The sequence below is a fragment of the Apteryx rowi genome, unplaced genomic scaffold (assembly GCF_003343035.1).
Source record: "Apteryx rowi isolate R43461 unplaced genomic scaffold, aptRow1 scaffold_1, whole genome shotgun sequence".
Taxonomy (NCBI): Eukaryota; Metazoa; Chordata; class Aves; order Apterygiformes; family Apterygidae; genus Apteryx; species Apteryx rowi.
The window spans coordinates 4,394,726-4,421,725 of NW_020447196.1; the positions used below are offsets into that span (position 1 = coordinate 4,394,726).

General features: G+C 39.7%; 1 protein-coding gene across 3 annotated transcripts in view; it reads right to left on the minus strand.

Annotated features, from left to right (window-relative positions):
- The window catches only part of PEPD (peptidase D), a 143,477-nt gene that overhangs the window by 17,505 nt on the left and 98,972 nt on the right, over window positions 1-27,000 (minus strand). For all 3 annotated transcript variants that reach the window (XM_026059308.1, XM_026059317.1, XM_026059322.1), the window contains 2 exons: window positions 19,720-19,868; window positions 1,858-2,042 (listed from right to left, as the gene is read on the minus strand). In XM_026059308.1, coding sequence (XP_025915093.1) covers window positions 1,858-2,042; window positions 19,720-19,868 — 334 coding nt within the window. The remainder of the gene's footprint in view (window positions 1-1,857; window positions 2,043-19,719; window positions 19,869-27,000) is intronic.

Below are 27,000 nucleotides of genomic sequence, written 5' to 3' on the forward strand. Positions count from 1 at the left end.
CAAGCCCTGAGCCTTAGATTCATCTATTACAGGTTGCATGTCCAAAACAGCAGACAGATCAGTCTGTTGTCAAAAAAAAAGACCCTTAAATTATATAGTACACTGGGTAATTATTATTTATAAATTTGGTCATATGTAACTAAAAATCAGTTTCAAAACCGGATTCTGCAGCCCGCATGTCATGTTGTAGAAACCTGCTGTCACGTGCAAGTTGCACAGGGCCTGATGTTTGTTCTCCCAAAAAATCAGTCCTGGAATTTCCTCTGTAATTAAGGTGCTTGCTCTAACTTTCAAAATATACAGCGTCAAGACATAAAGCAAAATGGTACTTTTTCGTGCCCACAATTCTTCTTGCTTGTTCCTAAAATTTAGTTTACTCTCCACCCAACCAAGGCTTGAACATGTGCTCAAGTTAAAGAAACTCCACCAAATTCAGCAAGGTTATTCACAAGCATAAGCTAAAACAATCTACACTAAGGCACGCAATGCTGGGCTCCTGAATTTCGGAGTCCACGAGCTCTCCCAGGCACCACATCTCTTGTGCTTTACTGAACGCTGGTATTTGCACGCAGAGAGAATTCCCTTGGGAGAAGGAGAGAAGACAACCACCATCCTTTCTCTACTAGCTAGTGAGGAAGTTTTAAACCCAGCACAGGGTTGCTTTTGATTTTTGTTTCATTTTCATTACATGTAAGTTTAATAGCCAAAGCCAATATACTGTCATCACGATATTGTGTGTCAACAATAATTATATTGTAGTGTTTAAAAATACAAGTATCCTCAAACACCATATATTACTTCTTTCTCCTCTGCGAAAGACAAATTAGAAACATTAGCTGTTATGCAGCCTGTCCATCCAACAGAAACAAGCTCTTAAGTGCTCTCAAACCAGACCTAACAAACTCTTGTTTTATTATTCAGATAAGAGAACTATCTTACATAACGAAAAGAAAGAAGGACACAGATCCATTTTCATATTGTATTATTGAAAACCCTTAAACTGTCAGCCTCGAAAAACCAAAATGCAACACAAAGAAAATCCTTCTGAAATTGCTGCAAACTTTCTTTCTTTATTCAAACCTTAAGTTCGATTCCCCTTAGAGATTTTTTAGTATCATTGCAAACATCTTACCATTGGGTACAGAATTATACCCATTCTGCTTTCAGACCACACTCATGAACCATCATATTAGCTCAAGGAAAAAGATAATCATTCTGTGCTTTCTATAGAAACTCAGAACACAAGAAATTATGATTTCACATTTGCAAAGACAAGAAGACCTAATGGCCTTTTCCTTTCTATTTGTATTCCCGGACAATAGATCTGTACCGGTGCCCACGCTGGCAGTGGAGATCAAAGCTTGGATGGCATGATCTGGACAGGACAGGAGCCAGTGTGTTTGTGGACCACGACCATCAGGGTTTCCCAGCCCAGGTGCAGCGCTGGGCTCCCCCAGCTGTGTCACATCTGGAAGGGGGCTGGAGAGTGTGCCCGCCCGGGCTGCGGGCAGAGCACTGATCTCTGTGCCGTGGCACAAGTGACGCCCCCGCGATACACACTGCCCTGCTGAGCCAGGGAGGAAGACCGTAATTGGTACAGATGTTCAACAGATGAAGAATGCCTGAAGGGTGGCATCAGTTGACTTCTCCCCAAAAGCAATTTATGTTTTAATGAAGTAATAGATCCCCTTAAAGTAAACTGCATAAAATACCACATCCAGAAAAAGAAATGCACTGCAGTGCACATCTGCTCCACCTCAGGGAAGAGGTGGCTGACTAATCGTGAAATTAAGAGCAATGCTGAGTGACTTCAGAGGGGTTAATCTGCAAGGCAAGCCAGAACGGACTAACACTAACCTCTGGGTAGCCTCCAACGTCGTGCACGTCAATTCCAAGTAGGTGTCCAAGTCCATGTGGCATAAATATTGCCCCCAGATGAACCTTCACCATGTCATCTACATTGCCTTTCAGAATGCCAATTCTCGTCAGCTCCTCCAGATGGACTCTGTCAGCCAGACGGTGCATATCAGGCCAGGCGACCCCTTGGAGAGCAGAAACAAGCAGCTGAGTTAACTATTGCTAAAAGTTTTTAAAGACAACTTTCAAGAAGCAGATGTAACACGTGTCCTTCATTTATATAATAAACAAAGGTGGAAAGAGCAACTACATTAGCACAAAAATACTTTCAACAGGACAAGTTATCTTAACGTGCATGCAAAGCACAGAAAGCTACAAATGAGAAACAACAGCATCCTGTAATCTGGATTTGAACAAAAAAAGTTTAAGACTCTGAGTCCGCACATGTCTGCGCAGATGCAGATGTATCAGTGTGTTTTCCAAAAGAATATCAACTGGTAAAATGCAGTTATTTTAAATGCAGAGCACAAGATGTTGCTATACCTATTATTTTTGATAGTGACTATACCCATTTAGAAGATGTGAGATGGCTAGGACTTTTCTATGGATGTAGAAGATTTAAAGCCCACATCTTTCTGGCAAAGACACTCTCCAGAAATTAATGATTCCCTTGTGTCAATGGGCTATGTAAAACACAAGTCCTCTAATACACATACTAAAACAGCATTACAAAATACTGTTGGTTGACTAGAGACAGAGTGCCAGGATACATTAGATTTCTATTACTTTGGTATAGGACACAATTTTGTTTGACAAACTGCTGGGGGGAGGAGGGAGGAAGAAAGCAGCCCTTTTGTTAGTAACACAGTACTGTCTTAATTAGTTCACCATGGCTTTGAGTCATCATCAACAGAGTGGTTGCACAGTCAAGACAACTAGGGCTAAGGTACAGTAAAAGAATATTTTCCTTGTTCAGTTTTGGCATGATTAAATTAAAGAAAAAAACCAGCAATTTTTAAGGCCAAACTTCCATCAAGTTCTATTTGTTTTACTCCAGTTAAACACACAGCTTTAGCATCTTGTGAACATTAATGTTACTTCATAATTACATTAGCACTTTATGCTAAAAGTACTGAGGCTTCAAAGGTTGAAATACAACAATCCTATGGGAGTGCTTAAATAAAATCCCATCGTGTGACATGGCCCTGATATAAAGGCCAGAAACGGAGTGAGGAACAAGTGGTTGTTAAATATTGCACACTGCCCACGCAGACACAAGTGCACCCTGATGCCGCCCTTAACACCTCCCATGGAGCAGCTCAGCAGGTCAGTTTGGTGACGGGCAGCCTCCTCTTCTCCCCAGAGCAGGGAGAGCTCACACCTCGTTGTCTTTCTTAATATTAACTTAAATATTACTTTTTTTTGAGCATTGATTGTATTGCAATTTTCACTACTCTAGATTCATCTGGAATTATTTTGTGGCTACTTCACAATAGGTTCCCATCTATTACCTGCTAAATTCCACTCATTACAGTCTATTGCACTGATACTACTGATATCAAACTGGAAGTATTACTGAATCACGGTAATTTTCCTGTTTATTCTGTAGTTGTAGGAATAGAGAATTTCTGTCTGCAACTCCCGGCTCAGCTTCTACACTTTGCAATCAACTGAAACTGCTCTAAAAGTCTTTATTATTCTTTCTTGGGAAATGAGATGTTCTTTTGAGATCTCTTCCAGGATTTCGTAGCTAAATATTACTGTAAGTCTTCTATTTTCATCTCCATGACTGCAAAGCCATATATAATAATGGACTGTGTTCAGCTACCTGAAGCTTTATCCGCTTTTGATATAAGCACCAAGGTCAGAACCCYGGTTTTAGGAGACAAAACACACCTGGAGCCCCAGATGCTCTGCGTGAACTTAAAAAGAAGTGTCTGCAAGGAGAACTGAAGATGAGGGGTCTGCTGTTTGCAATAAAGCTTCCCTCTGCAACTGTGCTGATATTATTTGTCCTAATCCAAACCTACAGATTCCATTTCAAGAGATACAAAAAAAATTCTTAGTTTGATAAAGGTGCCTGTAACTATGATAAGCTAAAAACGATGTAAATTTTTACAACAAGAGATACAAAGATTATAATACAATGGCCTGTACAACCCTAGCTGTCTAAGGGACTGGCTAGCATATCTGCACTTAACTGTAGTTTAAGTAAACTAGTAAGTTTACTTGGGGTACAAAAGTCCTCTAACTCTGCTAATCTGATTTTCATACAGACACACTGAACTCTCAGTACTTGTGAGAAGCGCGTAAGGGAGGAAAAATTAAATATCACAGACAGCTTTACTGATCAGAAATTAAAACATCAAAAATATACATCAAATTTTCTGCAAAACTTGAATAAAGTGAATCACTGATACTACTGCTCTAACTAAAAATTGGTGTGGTTGTAAACCCTGAGCATCTCTGATTCCTGAGCAAAACCAATAGAGCCCCTTCTTCCCCTGCCCGCTACTTTTCTTTTTTCCCCCTCACTGAGAAGCAACCTGACTACTTCCCGTGCTGCCTCCTGCCCACAGCACTCTGCATCCTCCATCTGCTTTGGTTTGCATCCATCTCAGCTACTTCATTAGAGACCAAGGACAACAAAAAGCTCCACTGGAAAAAAAATCCCTGCAGCTGGATGGAAATTGGGCAGTTTTGGCCTCTCCCTCTGACCGGCAGCAGCACCCAGAGCAGAGCCCGCAAAAGTTGTGGGACCCCTCCGCGATGTCCCTCCCGACCGGCGCCGGACCCCTCCCGACGGCCCTCCCGACCGGCGCTGGACCCCTCCCGACGGCCCTCCCGACCGGCGCCATCAGTTTGTCCCAGCCGGCAGAAGCGCAGCAGCAGTTGCTGTGAACAGGCCGGGCACAGCACTGGGGACCAGGAAATTAAATTACTGCTGCAGGTGCCCTGTTAAACAGTACAAATCTCATTTTGCAAGTAAATAGGTGTTAAAATAGAGTCTTAATTAAAAAAAAAAAAAAGAATGAAAATGCTTAGATACACTATATATATTTTTTTTCCATTGTCTGGCTCTGTGTTTTATTCTAATATGACTACGCTATGGTGGTATTTTACGCTATTAGACAACCTCTTCCAAATCACTTCAAAATACTGTAATCTGGAGAATTTTTACTCTATGTGATTAAATCTATGTTGTATTTGGAATACAGAAATTTTAACCTACAAGCATTGTATAATACAGTCGTACATACATACATAGACTATTATTATTGTGCTAAGATAAAATATGAGGGTTTTTTGAGCTGACTAGAGATAGTGAACTAAGTGGAATGACCTTACTGCTCTTCAATTAAAAAAATGGCAATATGCCTGTCTTCCTTGATATGAACTGATTCCCACCATGCTAGGAATAAACTTTGATTATAGAGTGCAAACAGATTTTTCCCTCCCATTTTTTAAACAGTAATTTGACAAGGAAAGAAGCTCTAAATACAAGGCTTTCTTCAAACATTTCCTGATACCCTTATAATCTCAAAAGCATTAACTTTGTTAAGAGAAACAACTACTTTACAGTAATATGACAATTACTTAAAAGTACTGGACACAGTCTACTGAAGGAAGTAAACATCCTAAATCAAGAAAGAACTTCCAGTACATGTTTATATATAAAAATATATTCATATTTATATGCATTTAATATACAATAAGCAGATAGGTAACTCTTCAAATTTATTTTAAACCTAAATTTTATTAGGTTATCTTGCAATTGGAATCCTTATATTACAATGGCCTATACAAACCTAGCCATCTAAGGGGCTGGCTAGCACATCTGCACTTAACTGTAGTTTAAGTAAACTAGTGAGTTTACTTGGGGTACAAAAGTCCTCTGACTCTGCTAATCTGATTTTCATACAGACATACTGAACTCTCAGTACTTGTGAGAAGCACATAAGGGAGGAAAAATTAAATATCACAGCCAGCTTTCCTAGGAAAGCTGTGAACAGAATCTTTTGGGTAATCTCTTCTCATACAACATGTGATTCCACAAGCTGGATGTGCTGGAAGGACTTGAAGTGAGGATCTCTGTGTTAAAGCACAGACACATCTATATTCTGCTCATATGTCTGTGTGAATATGTGTGTGAATAATTTTAGCATGTTAAAACACAGAAAATGATAATAAAGATGCCCTCCTGCACACAGCCAAGGAACATCCCATCCAAAAAGACATTTTCAGACATGAAGAAAAACAACCAACCAACCAAAAATGAATGAAAAACATCTTTTACAAAGGGGCTTTATTCATGGAGGCTGCCTGATGTTCAGGCACTTAGTTCCTTGGATTAGCCCCTGCCCGGGAGACGGCTCTGTCACCTGCTGCAAGCTGACACAGCAGAAGTCAAATACCATATTATCAGTTTTATAGTGAGACAAAACAATTAAAAACACAACTAAAAAAAACCAACCCGTAAAACTTCTACACAGGTGGATCTGACATTAGTTGCGTGTGTTACTGCAACCGCTGACTGTTCTGCAATACCGATCTGAACTAGCTTCCCATCACCAATCACCTGCTAAAACATTGTTCTATTATTCAGGACTATTATTTTTAAGCTCTGGAGAAGTTTATCATAGCTGCAGACAGGCTTTTTGTGTAAAAAGGTAAGTTCCATTACTATCTTTAAGCCAATTTCTAAACCAGTCATACCCCACTGACAGATGAGGTTTAGAAAGCTAGATTGGAAGGTCCTTGGACTTTGAAAGCTTGCACCAAAATGAGCCTGCGCTAGGGAAAATCTGCTGATGGTGTGTCTGCTCCATGCTGACTTCTCTGCCCAGGAGATACCAGGCAGCGCGGTCCTGCGCAGCCCCTGGCTCCACAGAAAGCCCCGCTCCTGAGGCTCGCTGAGCCCCGCGCCTGTACTCGCCGTGCAGCCTGTGCGCGGGCAAGAGGCCAGGGTAAAAGCACCTTTTACAGCAACACGTGCAATGGAAATATTTGAGATCCCTTGAATAAAGCCAAGTACACAGCGTGGACCAGACAGCGGCTATGTCTGAAAATGGAATGTGACAGGCCATGGATTAATTAAACAATATATAACCATAGTGGCTGGTCATTTTTTAGACATAGCTTCCATGCTAATAATATAGCAGAGCTTTGCAGAAGTGTGATACACTGTGTATAAAAATGGCAAAATATTAAAGTCTACCCCAAGGGCTAGTTTTATTTATTTTTTTCCATCAACCTCAGTGTTACCTGATATTCTTAGATATTATTGTGACTGACAAAACAGGGAAAAAAAAAAGATATTGTTTTACTTCCTTGAAAATATTTCCTCTCTAATTTTCCATTTGCCAAAAAACACCAAAATTCAGACAACGCACTATGCTTAAAACACTCAGGAACATTATACAAGGACATTGTCTCTTTGATCGCGCTATTGATAGTGCAGATTTTCATTTCAGAAAAAAGGAAAGGAATGCTTCTAGTGAAATGAAGAATTAAATGCAATCCCTACCTGTGAAGGAACATGCTGTAACTGTGTAAACAGTAGAATTAAAAAGGAGAATTATTATAAAATATCACATTATAGTTGTGCCTAAGTTGCTGTTACCTCAGTGGTTTTTTCATTCAAGTGATTATTTTCTGATGCTGTATTAGAAACTATTCTAGAACATAAAGTAGAAACAGCATACAAAAGTAATTTAGAATTACTGCTTGGTATTTAGCCACTTTGGTCGGAGAGTGATCTGAAAAGGCCTAACAGGATTTTTTTGGCTGCTACTTAGGGCACTTTGTGGTTATAATGTGACAATGATTAAACCACAAATGATTTAGCAGGGTTTTTTTGTTGTTGCTTGGTGGGTTTTTTTGCCAGCACAGATGTCACAACCTTACTAAAAAAAATTGCTATGGCAAGGTTGTAGTAACTTCTCCCCAAGTTGTGCTAAGGTTAAGGTTACATTTAATTTCTGAGTGTGCACAGACAAGGGCAAAAGGCCTGATGTCCCCTGGCAGTGCCAGTAAAATGCAGACATAACATGCAATCCCTGTCCAGCCAGCAAACCACTGGAACAGATTAAAATCTGCCAACACACAGTAACCGTATCAGACATAAAACAATAGGTCCTTAAAAATTCTAATCAAACCCAGTTTAAAAACAAACCAAAGCATTGTTTAAGTCATAAAAATGATTATTTCTTCCCTCTTGACTTGGAAGCTAGAGAAGAATTTGTCATATTTCTGATTTTCATGCTTTCCTTTTGGCATGCTGGATGAAACACGAAGCAGTTACTCAACATTTCAGATTTGTTTCTTAAGGCACCAGGTAAGACTACTCTCTGGTACAGATCAAGGTACCCAACAACCAGCAGGAAACCAAAATTCTGTACTTAAACACTGACAACATTTGGGAAAGTTGGTCCTGTCCTAAGTTTTATATATTGTGTAGATAATTATCTATAGGAATCACAAGATCAGCACAAGATGGATATACCTATTTTGGATGGATTAATTAAACAATATGATGGATGCCTATTTTTAGCGACCCAATGGTGTTTCGTATTGGTGGCTTGGCTGCAGTATGAAGAGAAGCTCTTGTTAACTCTCCCACCCTAAACTGGTGGCAGGGGCTATAACGAACTTGCTGCAGGACCACAGCTGCAGATGCATGCCGTACCGATGGCAACATCCATGATTATTGGACGTCAGCCTGCTCTGTGCCATCTCATGCAATCGTCTGGACTTGCTCTACTTGACCCTCTGCCCCGTGCTCGCGCCTGGCGCCGGGGTGGCCCTCCACCCTCCAGACGTGGTGAAAACAGGGGCCAGGAACAGACGCAGCTCCCCGCTTCCGCCCTCAGCAAAGCACTGGGGCACGACTGCTACAGACATACACCGAGTCCCAGTGCCGCAGCTCCAAAACAGGGCGGACTCCCCAAAAAATGTACCTCAGCCCTCCCCATAGGACGTCTTTGGTGACAGGAGCAGGAATCACTGAAGAGAAACAAAGACGGCCACTGCTGCCTCCAAAACTCCCACCTCTTCTTCAAGAGGTTGAATAGCATCATGCTATTTGGTTACGTTGTGATATTTTGTTTGCATCACTGCTACAGAAATTTTAAGTGGTAAACCCCATCTTCCCCATTATAAACCCTGCATATGATGATCATCAACATCAGAGGGAAAAATTAAGATAATAGTAAGCCATGCTGAAATCTTGCAATATGAATAGATACAGATGTGGAGGAAGAGGAGGGATTTTCTTCCATGCCTGGAAAGATGCAACATTTTGATTGAGCAGTACTGGCAGATTTGATGAATTTTGCTTCATAATCCTTCCAAATAGGTGTATGTTGAAAAGAGGAGAAAAAAGATTGGGAGAAGGGGGGAAGTGCTTGGAAAGAATGATCATGGTGTGGAAACTTATCTTTGAAGCTTAGAAAAGACTGTTTAGATAAGATTCAGGGCAAACAGAATAATCTATGTCTAGCAGGTTTGCACTCAGACAGCTACAGCTGATGCAGTGTCAAGACCGAAGGACTCATGAACTTTGCACTTCAACTAAAATTGTAATGTGGAACATGCACATTTCCTGACTACTGAATCAAGAGAAAATTAGCGCAGACGATGCAAACAGGTTATTCTGCCCAAAGTCAATGGACAAAAGGATTTTTCTTAAATAGTCTTAAAGCTGCGTCAATTTAGGCTCCGGTTCTGTAAGGACTTCTAAATGTATGTGCTTTGTACAAGTAGCATCTTTGTGGAAAAAAACATGTATGCATGGATTTAGCTCAAAAGCTGCAGGTTTGCCCCTGTGTCCCTGCAGCTCTCACAGGGAGCGTCCCATCAGAAAGGCTGCTCTGAGAGCTCCACAAAAGTGCCTTCAGGGCAGAACAGCCCAACTGTTTTGAAGCGCCTGGTTTTTATATATTTGGAAATAACTCAGTGTTATTTTTGTTTCACTGATGTTGCAGTGGTCACTGTATGCATGGGTCAGCTCCTGCAGATTAGTCACAAACAGAAAAGAACAGTTCCCAGAAGGTTTGCAGTGAGACTCTCAGTCTGAAATCCGGCATTTCAACAGATTGCTGCTTGCACTCAGGGACTGGAGGATCTGCTCAACTGGACAGAAAGAATTGCCTTTTTCTTTCACCTCCTGCTGTAGGTTACTGCTCTGCTGGGCAAGGTTAGCTTGCATGCCTGACAGGGGGATCTCCAGTGATCAATGTCACTGTCTTTGTTTAATAATATTTTGCAAGTTTTCTGAGACTCAAGGACGGTCCCTTGTCCCTTGCCAGCATTATGAGCTGTGCATCCTTTTCTCTCTCAGCCTTTATTTATTTATTTAAAGTGCTGGCTGATGCTTTAACAGTTTATACTGACAAAAGCTGAATTAAGTTGCCACAGAAAGCTATGCTTCCTTTTTTGGGTTCCTCGCAGAGAGCTGGTTTTGAAGGGGAAACTGATTTCTGAACATTAATGCTTGCAAGACAAATACAGCAAACCCCATTCAACAGAGAGGATAGACAGCAGGCTGCAAATAGCTATTTATAGTATATATTGACAAGATTTACTTTCCAATTTGCCTTTAACACAATAACACATTTTTAACTGCAAGGGTTAAAACAAAAGCACTGCAGTGTCATTCAGTAGGATTTGTGAATATCAAGTACTAGTTATAACATGCCCTGAAAGCATTTGTTCTTCAGGGAAATTGGTATGAAATCTTCAACTTCTGTTATTAATGTTTTATGTCTAAGAATTATTGTCTTGCCAGATAATATAGCAGATTAATAATGATCAGTAGCTCTACCTAAAATATGAAAATCTGAATAGGGATAATTCAAATGGACACTTTGGAAGTACACAAACTGTAAAACAGACTTGCGCTCCCTCCCCCTTTCCTGTTATGCTACTGTCAAAAGGTCCAGTTTACAGAGTAATTTTTTTTCTAAAAATTCATCATAATTAGCTACTGCTTTTATATAGCAAAACTGACAATTTTGCCAACATGCTATTACACTAAGTACAACTCTGGACTACATGAAAACAAACTGACTTACATGCAAAAAATGCCCAGTGCATGTAATTGAGGACCTTGTACTTAACTTGGAAGGGATAAACAATAATAAACGCTAAAACAGAACAGCTACAATTACTTTCTCTAGGTGTATAAATTTTGATGTTAGCTGAAAATAGTGACAATTACTCTAAAGCAGTATTTGAAATAGTAGCAAACAAAAATAAACCTGAACTCTTAAGAAGTTATAAAATTGTCATAGTCAAAGAGAAGTTTTGAAGAAGTAATCTGTGAGTTTGCAATTTCTGAATTTGCATATGTTCCTAAGCGCCACTGTGCTCAATTCAATAACAGAAGCAGCTGCCAGTAATATGATCTGCCATGTCAAGTACCATAGCTACTAGTTCCATTAAATAGTTCTTTAATTATTTGGATTATTCTAATCCCCAACTTAGTGCTATCCTACCGAAGCTAAATTCTCCATTCCTCTTTTTTTAGAGAAATGTTATTAAAATATAGAGCAGGGAATCATATTGCTACTTTAAATTCAGTTCATTGCACTTTCTGTTGTATTAATTGGGTTATTTATGACAGTGATACTTGTTCACTGAAGCTGCATCCTACTGAAAGAGCCATGCCTCAATATTTAGACATCAAAATATTTTCAAGAATACACACCATCCAAATTTTACATTGTGTTGAACAGAATAGAGACCATTCACTCTCAAAATCCCCGAGGTGCAGATCTACCTCCAGGAGCTTTACGCCCTTCAACAGCAGGGGAACACGGTCCTCCCTATAAACACTGGTAAAACACTGGAAAATAAAGAGACTGTTTTGATTTGTCCTTCTAATTTACGACACTCCTTGGCAGGATGCAAACGTGGAAAACTAGCTAAGACGGAGTGGGCCAGGAAGACGCACCAGCTGATGTTAGCTGAACACAGCTCAACAGCAATTGAAGAAATCAGGAGAATGGCACAAAACGTGGGCATAGCTTTCCCCGTCTTAACAGAAAGGCATCAGAATTGGACCATAACCTCCAAAGGGTTCAGGCAGCATTTCTCTGCATCGTGCTGTACGTGGCAGAGCTTGGCCCTGAATCTACCGAGCACAAGAAAGAAATGGCAGCGAGACAGGGTTACTGCTAACCCCAGAGCAAAGCTTCAGGCACCTATTTGCCACTGCAACAGGCAGGACTCAAGTTGGTGAGCTCCCTGGCTAGAGCGGGGTCCCCCACACCACAGAGCTGATTCATACTTACATGATTAATAAAAAGATGTTTTATTTTCTTAACACAAGGGTTTACATTTTTGGCTGTGTTGGTTTTCTCATGGTCACTTGACCATACTTTTTTGCTCAAGGATTACATGGCAGTCCTGGTATAAAATTACATAAAATTATAATAAATAAATAAATAAATAAATAATTGCAAGAGCTGATCTCTGATCCCAAAAGAAAGGCCTTAAGAGCTAGACTGAGAGACCCTGTGTCTTTATATGAAGCTTGAGTCCTCAGAAAGTTATAAATCTTCCAGCCCTTCTACCCAGGAGGGGAGGCACCTCCACCTGCCTGCCATTATCAGAGATGTTGGTCTTGGGATGGAGATTTTTTTCAAGACATTCCTCAAAAGTATTTATCACAAAGCAAAGTCTGAAAGCCAGAGGCAACACAGTATTCACTCTTTTGAATATTAAAATGCAGGACCTGGGGAATATGCATATACCCCTAAGCATGAGCTCCAACTTGAAAAAATTCAGAGATACAAATCCTACAGGGACGCCCTATGGTAATGCCAGTGTCCCGAGGAGGAAAGTTTTCACACTGCATATAAACTGGCTTGGTGAACAACAACTTCTGTGCATATTTGGAACAATTCTGTATTTCTCATTTTATTGAAACAAACAAACATCAATCAGCAAATATTCCCAGCTGCCCAGCTAATGTCTGAATGCATTTCAGTTCAATAGGGACTTTGGATATACAAGCTTTTTAAATCATATAAATGTAGAGATAGGGAATTGAATGGTTGCCAACCTGGCCTTACTCAACTGTTTCTTGGGAATAGTTTGCTAGACAAAGAGGTCTTTTTTTTAACTGAATTTAGGACAATAGACCTTTCTGACTGAGGTGTTTTAATTCTTCCTCCCTCTCCCCCAACCGCTAACATGTATAACTTAGAAAGTGATCCATGAAAGAGAGAGAGAGAGAGATTGAAAAAAAGAGGGCTTTTTTTTTTTTTTTTTTTAAACATAGACAAGCTCTGCAGTAGTACCAGGGAGGTTATGCACAACAAGCTCCTTTCCTGCCCCTCTCCTGTGACTCTCTGTTACTCTACGGAGAAGACACAGGGAGGAATGTCCGAAGATGCAGAGTGTGCAACGCAAAGGGATGAAAATGAAAAGTACACAATTGCTCCAAGATTTAGCTCATTAATCTGAAAGACTTCATCTGCTTATGATCTAGTGCATTAATCCAAAATAGTTTTAACCGCAAAGCTTAAACATACATTCTTCTTATTTCTTCTCAACACAGTAGCTGCTTAAATATATTTGAGAAACTTCAAGGTTACCAATATACTGTCCTCATCAACTAGGATTTAAATTTATAGAACTCTTATTCCTAACTTTGTCTAAATGCTCAACATAACAATCTAAACAAAAACTTTCAGAAATCCTCTGGCAGCCTGGGTACAGTATAAATACTCAGTCATGTATTAAAGAAAAAAAGAAGCTACTCTACAGCAATTTTCCAAACACTACTGGACTAATGCATCACTAAGAGTAAAGCATCCACATGAGAACAGAGCAGTACTCAAACCCCGGGTTGAGTAAGTATGAATGTATTTCATACATGGAAACTGGAGCACATCACTATCCATTGGCTTGCAAAAGATCACCTCCTGTCCTAGAGCTTGACTTGAGAACACAGTCATTGACCTTCATCAGCATCTTCTTCTTACATGACTGATATTTTCATTTGCACATTTCAGGACATATTTAGAATCACGGAGTAACTGAGGTTAGAAACAACATCTGGAGAGTATCTGGTCCAAACTGCAGCTCAAAGCAGGGCTAACTTCAAAGCTAGATCGTGTTTCTTCAGCAAATTGTCTCTTAGAGGTTTCAGAAAAGGACTTGCTGCTCTTTTAACACATTTCTTCAAATAGATTTATATTAATGACAAAGAACAAATGATACTGGTCTCCCAGGTGTAACTTGTAACAAATGATTCTTCCAGTTAAAAAAGCTGTTCCATTGACACTTGCATCTAACTTACGTGACCAGGATAAAGAATAGAGGCAGACAGGAGACAGGATTTGGGACCGATGCACAGATTCCCTGTCAAGTTCCATGAGTTTCTTCAAATCTTTACACTATCAACAAACATCTCAAACTCACTCACAAAAAGGTCTAACGTACTGCCTCAGTTCAGACTTTCTGAGGGCAAGACAGCTGCTACTGTCACAGTTATCTGCTGGAGATACTACAGACATTAGAGCTGAGGCTTCACAGCCTGCCATTAAATATTGCATTATACAATGTTATGTCCACTGATATTATGGTGCACAATGCTTTTTACCCTTAGTTTGTTTTTTTTTAAAGCCTGAACAATTGCGGGGGAAAACAACACCCTACACTGAAAGCACTATTTTTACAGTTACATCATCAAAGACTCCAGAGTTAGGAAATGCCCATTTATGCTGTCTGTACGAGCTTTGTTTGGGCCCTTGGTGCTGACACATTATGATCCAGCCCATTAGTTACATGACCATCTACCACTTTTAGCCTGGCCCTGCGGAAAAGCTCCCATCACTCCAAGCACAGCTTCTGACCCACCACAAGACACACATCCACATGGGAAGCCCCAAGTTCATTTAGTTCTAGGGCAACCTCATTTCCAGAAGACCGCAGCTCCAAGGCAAACCAAGTTCCTCCTAGACCAGTGAAGATATCTGTTTCTCCTATAATTCCTACTCTATCTGCTGCAAAAACTGAAAGAAAAGAAATAGGAGACTTTACAAAAAGCAAACATGGTCAAGGCACCTGAATGTTGTCACTGGGAATTGCATCTATCCTTGCCCCAGTCTCAGATTCCCAGCAGGATGCTAGGCAAGTTGCTTAAAAGACAACTTTTTTGCATACTGTCATTAATTGTTTTCCTTCATTTTACCAGTGCTTGGCTTGAGACTCCGGAGCTTGGTTAGTAGAAAGGTTGGGCGCTCACAGCTATAATTGAGGTCAAAGCCATCGGGTTTTGAACAAGAATACCATGTTGCATTAAACGCTCTTAAAAAAAATAAAGTCTGATGAATTTCACGCTTGTAATCCAAAATGAGTCAATAGCTTTTCCAGTAATTTCTCCAGTCTGTCTGACACTGCCCATAGAAGGGGAACTGTTGCCCACTTCCACACCATGAAGATGATGTGCAAGTGAACTCACTGTTTACCGAGTATCTGCATACCGGGGTGATGAGCACCATGAGAAGAACTGGTGAGGACATGAGTAATTCTGGAGTCAGAGCAGGTTTTGAACAGTAGGCAATAAACAGAGTCTGGGCCATGCATGGAACAGAAGGTTAAAATAAGATACTGAGTAGCTGCTCATTAGCTGAGCTCTTTCGGTTACATGCACGGCATGAAGATATCAGACAGAGAAACGATGGATGCATCTGCATTACTGTTTTAGTTCCCATCATCTCTAGATGGGGAATCTCGATTGTCCCCACTTACTGTTCTTTGATTTACACAGTGGAGTCTTGAAGTGCATGCACTAACAAAACTGAACTAGGAGATGTGCTCCAGGAGTGCACCTAACATGCTTCAATCAATTTAGCTGATTCGTCTAATCAAATAAAAAACAATGCACAAGTGAAACAAATTAAGACACTAACTTCTAAGATTGGAATACTTGGCTTTGCAATTTCACAGTTTTTTTAATAGTTCTGTTTGTGTACAATATCTGTATAAAGATGAATTGTTTCTCAAATCACTGTTCTGAGTAAGAAGCAGATGATGCCTCAGCCACTGAAGTGAATGTGTCAGTATTTTGCACATCCGCCCCTGTATTTTAGTTCTGTGGAGGAGTAAATTTAACCCAGATGGACTTGACGGATTAAGAATATCCCCTAAGTAGAAATGCAACATTCCTCTCTGACATTTTGGATCGCAAGTCTGACTTTGTAGGAAAGAGACAATTATCCCACTGCCACACAAGCATGCCTTTTTGACTCTTTCGCTCCAGTGGCCAGCACCACTGTCTTTATAATAGACCCGTGTTCAGTCGCTTCAAAAATCACTGCTCATGCAGTAGAACTGAACATGTCTTTCTTCCCTTTTATTTTAAACAGATTTGGTTTGTGGCAGGAGTTCTGATGACTGCACTAAACTTGGTCTATAATCCCAGAGGGAGTGGGGTTTTTTTTTGTTTTGTTTTTTTTTTTAACTTTCAGAATGTATTATTTGGCTTGCAGAAAGAATTCTTTTCTTTTAGTTGGAAGGTAGGAAGACCCATATATGTGATTTGAGCTGTTTGCATTTTTGCACCCTGCACAGGACAGAGTTGGATGAATACTTTTCTACAATAAAATATGAAGTTTTGGAAGTGTTTTAATAAATTATGATGGCTGCTTATATATAACAAATATAAACAGCATATGTTAGGGGGTCTATTATCTCTCAGAAAGTAACTTCACTTCAGAGTCAATTAAGTTCACCTAAGAACCCAATTAAAAAAAGAAACCCAAATCTCTGAACTATACACACCTATACAAAATGTGTAACCTTCATAAACATAGTTATGTAACACAGTATTTAGCTAGTGAGTCTCCTAAAGTGCTTGCTCTGTATCTCGCAATGAGAAAGACTCCAGGAATCATTAACCTCCTGAAGATGACAACTAGACGTCCCCTGTGACCGTTTGCCACAAGGCATAATTAAGGCCCAATTCTACAGCTGGGGTGAAATAACATTTTCTACAGTTGCTGACTTTGCTGTTTAAATTCTTTTTACACAACCTGCCACATTAATGGTTATTGTCATGTGAGCCAAGGCACTGGACTGTCTTTTTCCCTCCTTTGATCTAAGGAACCACGGAATACGAAGACAAACAAAAATAACAGCAAAATGAACAAGGACTCTGTAATTCAGAAAACCTGATTAAAACTTGAACTGCGTTTTACATTTAATGCCTTCAAACTAGCAAGCTTTTTGCCTCCTTTTTAGGAGACCTCAAGTGTTTACTTTTTGTTAGACTGAGAGAACAGAGGTTTGCAAGCTGAATTCACACAGCTCCTTCCTGCTCCCCTTTGGGAGGGTAACGGGCTCCTCCAGGAGCAGATCCCGGTGCGTTAGTCAATGAGCTGACAAATTAGGTTTGTTCAACGAGACCGAGAAAGTTGCAGTCCCTCTTGCAGAAATGGCTTTCTCTTTACAGCAGTAATACGTTCAGTCTGTACCCACCCCTTCCGGGGGGCTCTGCAGTTTCCCAACTGCCCGAGAAGTCCGTGACACTAACCAGGCTACGAAGGTTACTGTTTCTAGTCCTTCTTCTTTTCTACAGCAGCATCTCAGCCTTTCAGGAGATACCAAGCCACTTTCAACTTACTGGTCCAACAGTATGAGTATGAGACATAGCATATTTTTCTCAGTTAAAACTGTGGTCGACACATAAATAATCTTTGTTACAGTTAGCCAAAATGTTTAAAAGGAATTTGGTGGAGAGCAAAAACATATCCATTTCTTTAAAAGGATTTGTCAAAGGCTTTTACAAAAATGGCTTATCTCTTATGTCCCTTTTTATAAGAAAAGGTGCATGAGCAGAAACAAAACAGCTAAATAGCTATTTAAATAACACCTGATTTTTAAAACCATTTCAAGTTGTATTGAAAAAAAAAAAAGGATCTATATCTTTTCCAACTCAGCATTTCTCCCAGTTGCAAATTTTGAATTTTCAGTTTGAACTTTTAGATATGTCATAGAACACTGGAAAGTTATTTCAGACATTGTAAATACTTTTCTGTCAGCTATCTATCTATTTTAAATGCTCCATCTCATTTTCAGTAGTAAAGACGCCTTGGGCTTTAGAGTGTTTTTTTATCACTCATAGGAGGAAAATAAATATTAAAAAAAATTCTCAGATTCTTTGTATCAGTGGAAGGGTTAGAGTTATAAGCTGCAAGAGAACTAGGGTGCAAGCCATATGAACCTAAAAAGCAGACTTTGTCCAGATGGCGCAAATCTTTGCACCTTGCAAGACTCTATTCATAATCGTAATTCAACAGGATACAAAAGGGTGAGGTTGCATTTCACTGCTTTGGGTACAGAGGTAGCAAATTAACCAAACTAATGAACCAGTCCATGGAACATGTATGGAACCTGCTTTTCGGTAGCCAGAAAGTTCACGACTACTAGCTCCTAAACAGCACAAATGCATTTACACCTTTCTACTAACCAAGCAAGACAGCTACAGCACAGGAAGAACAGCTGAAATCCAGTCCCACCTTCTCCTGTACATAAAAAACAAGGTCTCCTGAAAACTGTCTACCAATCTCATAAACTCCCAAGGCTAGTAAAGGATCTTTGCAACTAATTTTCAGAAATATTTAACTTAACATGTCCTTGTTTTCTGACACTATAAATAAATTGATTAGTTAACTGAGGAATTCTCTACACCATTGTGAGTATAGTGTCATATTAGTTTTCAAATCCTCAAGACAGTCAGCAGCTTATTAGCGTGAAATACTGTCCAAAATGTTAAACGAAACAATTGAAGGTGGCACTAAATGTAACGCAAAATATGAAGAGGAACTGGAACAGAACTCTTTAAGGGGAGAAATAGCAGATGATGGAGTGTGCACATTGTTATTAAAATGGCAAAATACCTAATCTCCATTTGCAGATAAACTTTGAGTGTTACTGCTTCGTTCCACTCTGCTCAAATGAGCAGTGCTGCTGCCAGCCTGTATAACAGGAAAATTACATATGTTCTGACTGGCAACCCAGAAAGCCCAGGCACTTGAGGTCTGATGACTGAAAGCTAATACAGTAAATTTAAAGGACAAGTGTGCTTTGAGCATTAAGTACATTTTTCTCAAAGCTGTTCTATTAGTAATACTGAGAAATGCTCAAGTACCTTCACTACTAATACTTGAGATCACAGCAGCAGTTAGCTCTAAAAGCATTTATTTGCTGCCCTGAAAGCAGAATTGTAGAAAAATAAGATTTTCATCAAGCCAGGCAGCTGTTTCAACTATGAAAATGTATACTTGACTTGATGAACTCGCTTGCCTGCAATTCTAAGGCATACAATGAAGTACTCAATAGCCAGTATTTTCTAAAGCTTTTTAAGGCTAATTAAGTAGCATCCCTCCCAAAGATGCACACTCCAACTACTTCTTCATCAGCAGATTTCTATTGCGTTTACACGTAAAATACAGAAAACACTTGAAACAACCCGAAGCATAACATACATGTTCACTCAAACGCTGACTTATTCTTTGGCATAAAGTTCCTCAAAACACGGCTGCCAGGATAAACACTAGAGTAACTACTGTCACCACGATATTCAATGGATTACAAGAAAAAGGGGATTAAAATACCTTTTTAATCTTATTAAAAATTGTTGGCCCATATGTTATTTCTTTAGAAGTGTTGTATGGAAAATGTTGTGTAGCTTACCCCATCCTCCATTAGGAGCTGTTTAAACAAGGAAATGAGTTTTGTCATCTTGTTCCTTTCCGACAGTTTCTAAAATCCCAACGTAATTGTCTTGACAGGCTGAATGCTGCCTTTAAGCTTGTCAATTCCTGCTGACATGCACCGATCTTTTACCTGGCTTGACCGCTTTCATTACAGCACGCGATGACTTCAGCACTGCCTCATAGATAGCCCGCTGGTCAGGCGTGAACTTTCCGTTTGCCGGGAAGGTGCAGGTGATGTCAGAACCGTAGCAGTAGTATTCACCTCCCATATCAAACAAGCTAAAAGGGAAACAAAACGGGGGAAGAAATGAAAATGTAATTCCAAAGAAATAGTAGAACAGATGATATTTCTCTTGTTCTGCACTTAAAAATCAGCTGTATGTTGGTAGTTGGCCACATAATCACCACTTGAATGCGGTTCCTAAGTAAACTGAGATGACAGTCTCTTGGTATCGCCTAGCAGAGGGGAACTTGCATTACACATAGCTTAAATGGACACCCTTACTGGCAGCACCAGGCCTGGGTGGAAACACTGAAGGAACACATGAAGGAAGATAAAAAAAACACATGAAGAATCCAGTTCAAGCTCTTGAGTTCTGGTTTCTAGGACCTCTGTGCAGAAGAAGAAACATGTCATTTTCTTCTCTCCTGAGAAATGTTAGCACCACGTGGATGGTCTAGCCTCAAAACTTAACAGAGAAATGTTAAATACAAAAGGCTGTAAATTGATTAAGTGTCATAACGCATCTGATGGCTTAAATAAAATGTCCCCAATAAAGGTTGACTGCCACTCCTCTGGACATAAACTTTCCTTTAAGACAAATTTGTCTAACAGGGCTTAAAGAAAAAAGTATTATGGGAAGATCCAGCCAGAAAAGAACATTTAGTACAGTTTTCTGTATCAGAGGTGGAAAAAATACTAAGTGCTTTCTTTTATGGGTGAAAAAACTTGTTTTACCTTTTGAGAAGCATATTTATTCTATGCATGAATCAATGATTTACCACTGATTACTCAACTACCAGAAATCAATCTACAAGAACAGCAAGTGGCTCTCTGTGCCCTTGTGAGAACCCACTTAGACATTTGCAATACTGTGCTTCTTGAGCCTACCTGATAAGGCACTGCACTGGTTTCAGCAGGCTCAAAAATTAGCAAATAACCAAATAACCATTTGGACCAAACAATACCTAAGCAAATAACCCTTCAGTTCATCATATATTGATTACAAGAAGGCACATTTTACATGTAGGACTTTGTTTGGTCTTGACCAATAGTATTTGAGTGACCTCCTGATTTCTTAGGTAACGAATCATAGTCCAAATCTGCTAGTTTAGCTCTTGTTAGAACTACCTCAGGCAACTGTATATAACACTAATCTTCATGAGAAATATAATTTTCCTTATCTGTGTTTGAAAACTTTGGAGTTTCTTTCCTCTTGCTTCAGCTCCATAGCAGCATCAGTCAAAAATGAAAGCAGGAGGAAAGCCACTCCTCAGGGGCACCTTCTCCACCGTCATGTCCTAATTACAGCCGTGCTCTCACACTGCACAGGGTAAGTCTGTCCCCAGCCAGTGTACATGGCTAGTAAAGGTAACAATAAGCTACCATCAAAAAGTACTATAGCATTTAGCTGTAAATATTCATCATGTCTAACTTAACTGCCACTGAATGCAATGGGTTATAAGTAAATTAAGGCAACCATGATAAAGCTAAATAATGTTTCAGCATGGTTGGGACTCTTCTTGCTGCACTGAATACACAGACAGACACGTGCTCATGTGAAGATATACTCCAGGAAATTTTAAAATCCACCCTACAATTTGCTCTGTGAACAAATCTTTGCACTCAGTGCAAGCCCTGCTGAAGTCATCGCCAGCCTCCCAAGCTGGGCAAGGTTCACCTAAGAGAGACTTGCAGGACTGGAACTTCAGGAATAAAACCTTGGTTTTACAGATGCAGAACTGTACAAGGTTTAAAGCTACAGGAACAAACTCTTCAGGAGGACTTTATGGAGATAATTGCCAAGTTATACCTGCATACACAGAGATAATACAAAAAATACTACATACATTCACTTAACATTAAATGCAGTATTTTAAAACAGAAAGTTGCTAATTGAAAACAGATACACAATAGATGGCAAATTTCAGACCCACAGGGTGAAAAAAACAAGACTTCACACCAATATAGCAACTGCAAACAAGCCTAGTCAAACCTCAAAATCAGAAATGCCATCAACACTGCCTAAGTTTTGATTTTATGGTTAGGCTCACTTCTAAAAATAACTACAGAAATATACAGAAAACCTAAGGATGCAGAAAACTGGCTGCAACAGTTAAGAATAATGTGAGAAGCTACTATGTTCTCTAACATGCCAACAATATTTATATTTTAGATTATTTATGAATATTTCAGCCTATCTCAAAATGAATCATTTCAAAATCGCAAATTAAGTTTCATAGTTCTTTGTGGGATTTATAGAAGTATTGTGGCCTAACTTTGCTCCATTTACAAATATAAGTGATAATTCAGCATGGTCAGAGTTAGGCTGTGACCAACAGCTTCTAAAACCCATGTCCAAGTCTACTGGAAGTTGTTATGAGTTCTATGTTTTACCTGGAGAATAGTCATTCCGAATTTAACACAGGCCAAGCCTTAGGTATTTCTTTAACCTTAAAATTATCATTTTCTGAAACCCATTCATCAGTTGGTGGTTGTAAGTAGTTGTCAGAGTTACTGCAGCATGAATAATGGGGAAAAAAAAATCACACAAAGCGGATGGTGCACTGAAATAAAGCTCACAGGCTAGGAAGCACCATTTGTTCAGGTTTTGGCTTTCAGACAAGAGGAGACATGGGGGAAGATGATCTTTCAAATTCCACATCAGAGCAACAACACACCATCCAGTCTGTACACTTCAGTGAAAAAGCATCCAAAACAAACTGTACATTTGGGAGATATTTTGGCTTTTACTGGGAATTCTCTTCCCTGTAACTTCAGTTGGGAACATATCCATTAGTTAAAATGTTTCCCAAGACATGGAAATAGTCCAAATATGTAGCTATCCTGAGGAAATAATGGGAGCCTTAGAAGATCTGAGTTTCATATCTTTGCTTGCCAGGCAAAATAAGTGATCAAGCACAGTTATTTCTAACAAAAGGCATGTGAGCTACTATCTTCTCCTATTGACTAACAGGAAAAAGTCCGTGAAAACAGGTTCCTTATATCCTGGTTTCTTACATAAAACACATTTATTTTACACGAAATTAGGCGGTAATCGCTAGGTAGCAAAAAACATATTAATAATGTATTTTAGTTTATTTCCATTGTGTGCACAAAATCACCTGTCTGTTAATATAATCTTACCGGGATCATGCACAGAAACAGCTACTTAATGTTATTTGGATTTTATCAAATGTAGCAGCAATATAAACAAATTAAATGCACAAATAAAAATAGGTATAGTCTTACAGAATATCTTGATCTACGGCTTGTGTATTAAGGACTGTCTTATCTATAGTAATGTATACAATAACATAACAAAGTATCTCCAGACACTATTAACTTATCTAAAAGGGAAATATGTTACATGCCTACTGAACTGCATATGTCGTCCACTGCAAAACTTAATTGTGAATTAGGTTTTCTGTAGAATGAGGACACATTTAATTCAAGACCAATCCATTTTTTCCCCCTCTTCCTTTTTCTTCAAGACGCAGTTGTTAATTCCTGATTTAAATGAATCCAGAGATGATGTGTCTGAGGTTGTCAGGTTTCAGAGGAGTCTAGAAGGGGAACTCAGCCAGAAAGGGAGCGTCCCTGATCAGAGAAAAGGCAGGCAGTTGTATGTCAAAGCGCTCACCGATTTAGCTTGAAGCTGATGAAACCTTCTATCGCAAAGTTCCTTCATAACCTTTAGAGAGAGAAGCTTATCTTGCTTTGTATCACTTTGCTGGGAGTAAAAACAATGAAAACCTACCTGGCCTCATTTCCAGGGCGAAAAGTGCATGTTATAGAAGCATATTTAATAGTCAGAAGACCCAAGCCTTCTCTAAAGATTCCCTGATACCGTTTCCATTTTTTTTTTCTTGAAATAATATGAATTTATTCCATATGCAATAGATGCATAGAAAAAAATACTCCAAACTTCTATTTGGAAGCATGGGCATAGATCTCCTAAGGGAGGCTTTAGATCTGCATACATATATTTTATAATCTTTCATCCTATACATATTGCAAAATACTGTAAACATTATTAACTAAAGCTGAACAACACAAAGTATGAGAAAAATCAGATAACCTTTCAGTTGCTCTACTGACAGAACGACTTGCTTATGTATCAGCAATATAATATTAGCCAACACGGTCAAACAAAAGATGCCTTCTGCATCTGTTTTAAAAGTAACCTTCAAAAATCACTAATCACATTTTATTCCTTTCACAGGCAAAAGGTCTGACATAACAACTTAAAATTATTTTGAACATAAAACAGTACAAAGTTCAAATGAAGCATAACGATGCATCTCATGCCTTGCAACTTTACAAGCATTAAATACAGAAAGAAATGACTAAACTTTCCCCTCTCTTGTAGGAAGCTTTCCAGCCCTTCCCTGGGGGCCCTAGGTTTCGCCGGTAACTATCCTGCCTCATCCTATGGGATTGGGGTTCTGCACCAGGTGCAGTATCCCACTACAGGAGAGTGGAAAAAATTTCAAGGGTGCTTAAGTCCTGTTGATTTTAAAGTGAATTCAAGGCTTACAAGTCACTGTTGTAACTGATAATATTATACGATACTATGAGCAAAAGCGCTCTTCACACTCCCCTTACAGTCATGCTGAAGCAATACAGATGGAGTAAGATGTGGCCTTGTTACCTTTACAGAATATTGGCACCACAAAATGCATTTAAAGTTACTTTTTTTTGCTTTAAAGCCCAGAAAAATAATATGTGGTTTGATATTGATTTTAGTTTTCTTAACCTCTGATTGTGAAGCATCACAAAACATTCTGGTATCACTTTAAGTTTCCAAGCTGTGGGCTATCAATGGCCAAGATTCTTTTCTTCATAAAGTCACAGTATACAATTTTTTTAAATTAAAGCATCATCTTCCTCTAAACACGTTTTTACTTTTATAGGCTTGCTGACATTTTTATTGTAAAATAATTTGAAACTGCCAGGCATTGAAGCAAATTATGGCCAATATCACAACGGGAAGCAATACTTTATTTGGGGTATCTGAGCCATGTGTACGAATCGTTAGCGATCCAATATGCAACCCAACCCAGAGACAAGCTCTCACAGGCATTCCTCTGAAAGCCGAAAGCTACTCCCAAAAGCTAACACATAAAACTGTCACCTTCCTGCTCTACAGATCTGCTTTGTGTGTGTATTCAGAATTGGATCACATCATGATAGCTATAAAAACAATTTTTCTTCTTCGCTATTGTTAACACTACAGAGCTATCTATCACAGCTATGAAATCCATGTAGTTTCCACTGGGGTTAAGAGCTGGCCCTGCTCACTCCCGCCTGGGGCCCTGCCGCATTTCACCCTGCCTGCTCTTTCCTTCCCGCATCTCTTCGCAGAACTCGGCCTTCCCTTCCTCCGAGCAGCTTTGCAAGACTAGCAATTACCAAACTGATATCCCCATATCTTACTATGCCCTCCTAGTACCTCGGGTTAAAGGTAAATAGGTACGAATACTGATGTACTTTACTCAGCTGGACGTTTACTGAGGTTTTACTGTTTCCAGCCATTATCAACCAATACCCTTCTGAGCAGCCACACAGATGCACTAGGAGATGAACTGGTGCCAGCGCAGTCCCAGGATAAGAGGAATAAAGGTATACACAACCTTTCCCTCCTCTTATCGCACCAAGAGCAAGTCAGCCCCAGCTGGAGATTTTATACTGTGTGAACTGGTCATAGTCTGCTCCCAGTTCACATAGGGAGAGCTTTGTTCCTTAGACTGCATGCAGCAGTTCAAGCATTCATGTGCTAACAAAATCTCACTATTAGTTTGTTTGGTTAAATATTTCTAAGACAGTTTCAGCTGAAGGGAACTAGGAATCAGTATTTCTATCAGATACATCTTTAGAAATGGCCAGTGATTTGGAAATAGAGTGGCTTAACAGCAGACCATAAGAATGAATTACAATAAGTGTTAACAGAAGTAAGAAAATGGAGAGTTAAGCGACGCATGTGTTTTCATCTCCTGGCACCCCAATGAGCTAAAAGTTATCAATTGAAAAAGCAATACCAAGTAAGATAACATCCCGAACCCCAATAGAGAACGAGCACAGCACACGGTTCGGGTAAAGTACCACCCTGCCCAGTATGATTTTTTAGAGGAGGTGCTTTGCTCTGACCAGATCCCATTTGCCATGGTGCAGAGAGCTTTTACTTGCTCCGCCATGACAGCAGGCTTAGCCTGCTGGTGCTAAGGCCGGCTTTTTGTTGTTCACACCCTTGGAGTTCAGGGCAGCCTTAGAGAAATGTTAGAGAATACTTGCTATGTAGGAAATGAGGTTATGGGGATTCACAAGAAAATATCAGGCTTTTTGCTTCTTAAGTCTCTTGTTCAAAAGAAGATCATCTAGCCCACAGAAGTAATGCTGAATATAAGAAAAAGCTTTTGTACTGTGAGGACTGAGCACTGGAACAGGTTGCCATGAGGAATGGAGTCTCCATCCTTGGAGATGTCTGGACACAGCCCTGAGCAATGTGTTCCAGGTGACCCTGCTTAAGCAGGTGGGTTGGACCAGATGATCTCCAGAGGTGCCTTCCAACCTCGACTATTCTGTGATTCTGTGAACACGGTTATACAGACACAAAATGCCTACATGACTATTCTTTATCATACATACCCAGCTACGAGTTACGTAACAGTGTGGCCCCATATTTTTTCTGCTTGTCCTCATTTGCCACTTTTCTTCTTGTCCACCTTTTTCATGTCTTTCTGGTGTTTGTTCCTTTTATAATGATCTCTCAATAAAGGCCCTCCCAGGCTATTACAGATAATAGGAAGCTTGTCTCAACTTTCTCTCACAAAAAATGGCAAAATACTCCAGTAAGCTTTGCCCAGATAGGGAAAGGGTCAAAAAAATTGTCCATATTGAATTTTGAAGAAGAAAGGATTATAAGCCCACACTTCTATAATGCTAGTTGCAGAATCCCTCAGGGACTGTAGCAGGAACATACATTCGAGGTGTCTGGATTACCGAAAAATCCCCACTCCTCTAGGTGTTCCTGCACTGCATGGACCAGGCTTTCCCCGCACTACACCAGAAACGGAGAAACCATGGCTCACAGGAGCAGCACAGCAGCTTGGTGCTGAGAGATTAGTAGGAGTAAATGGGTGTGCCGTGGTATGCCCTTAAGTCACTTGGGAAGGTGTGCCTTTCTCCTCT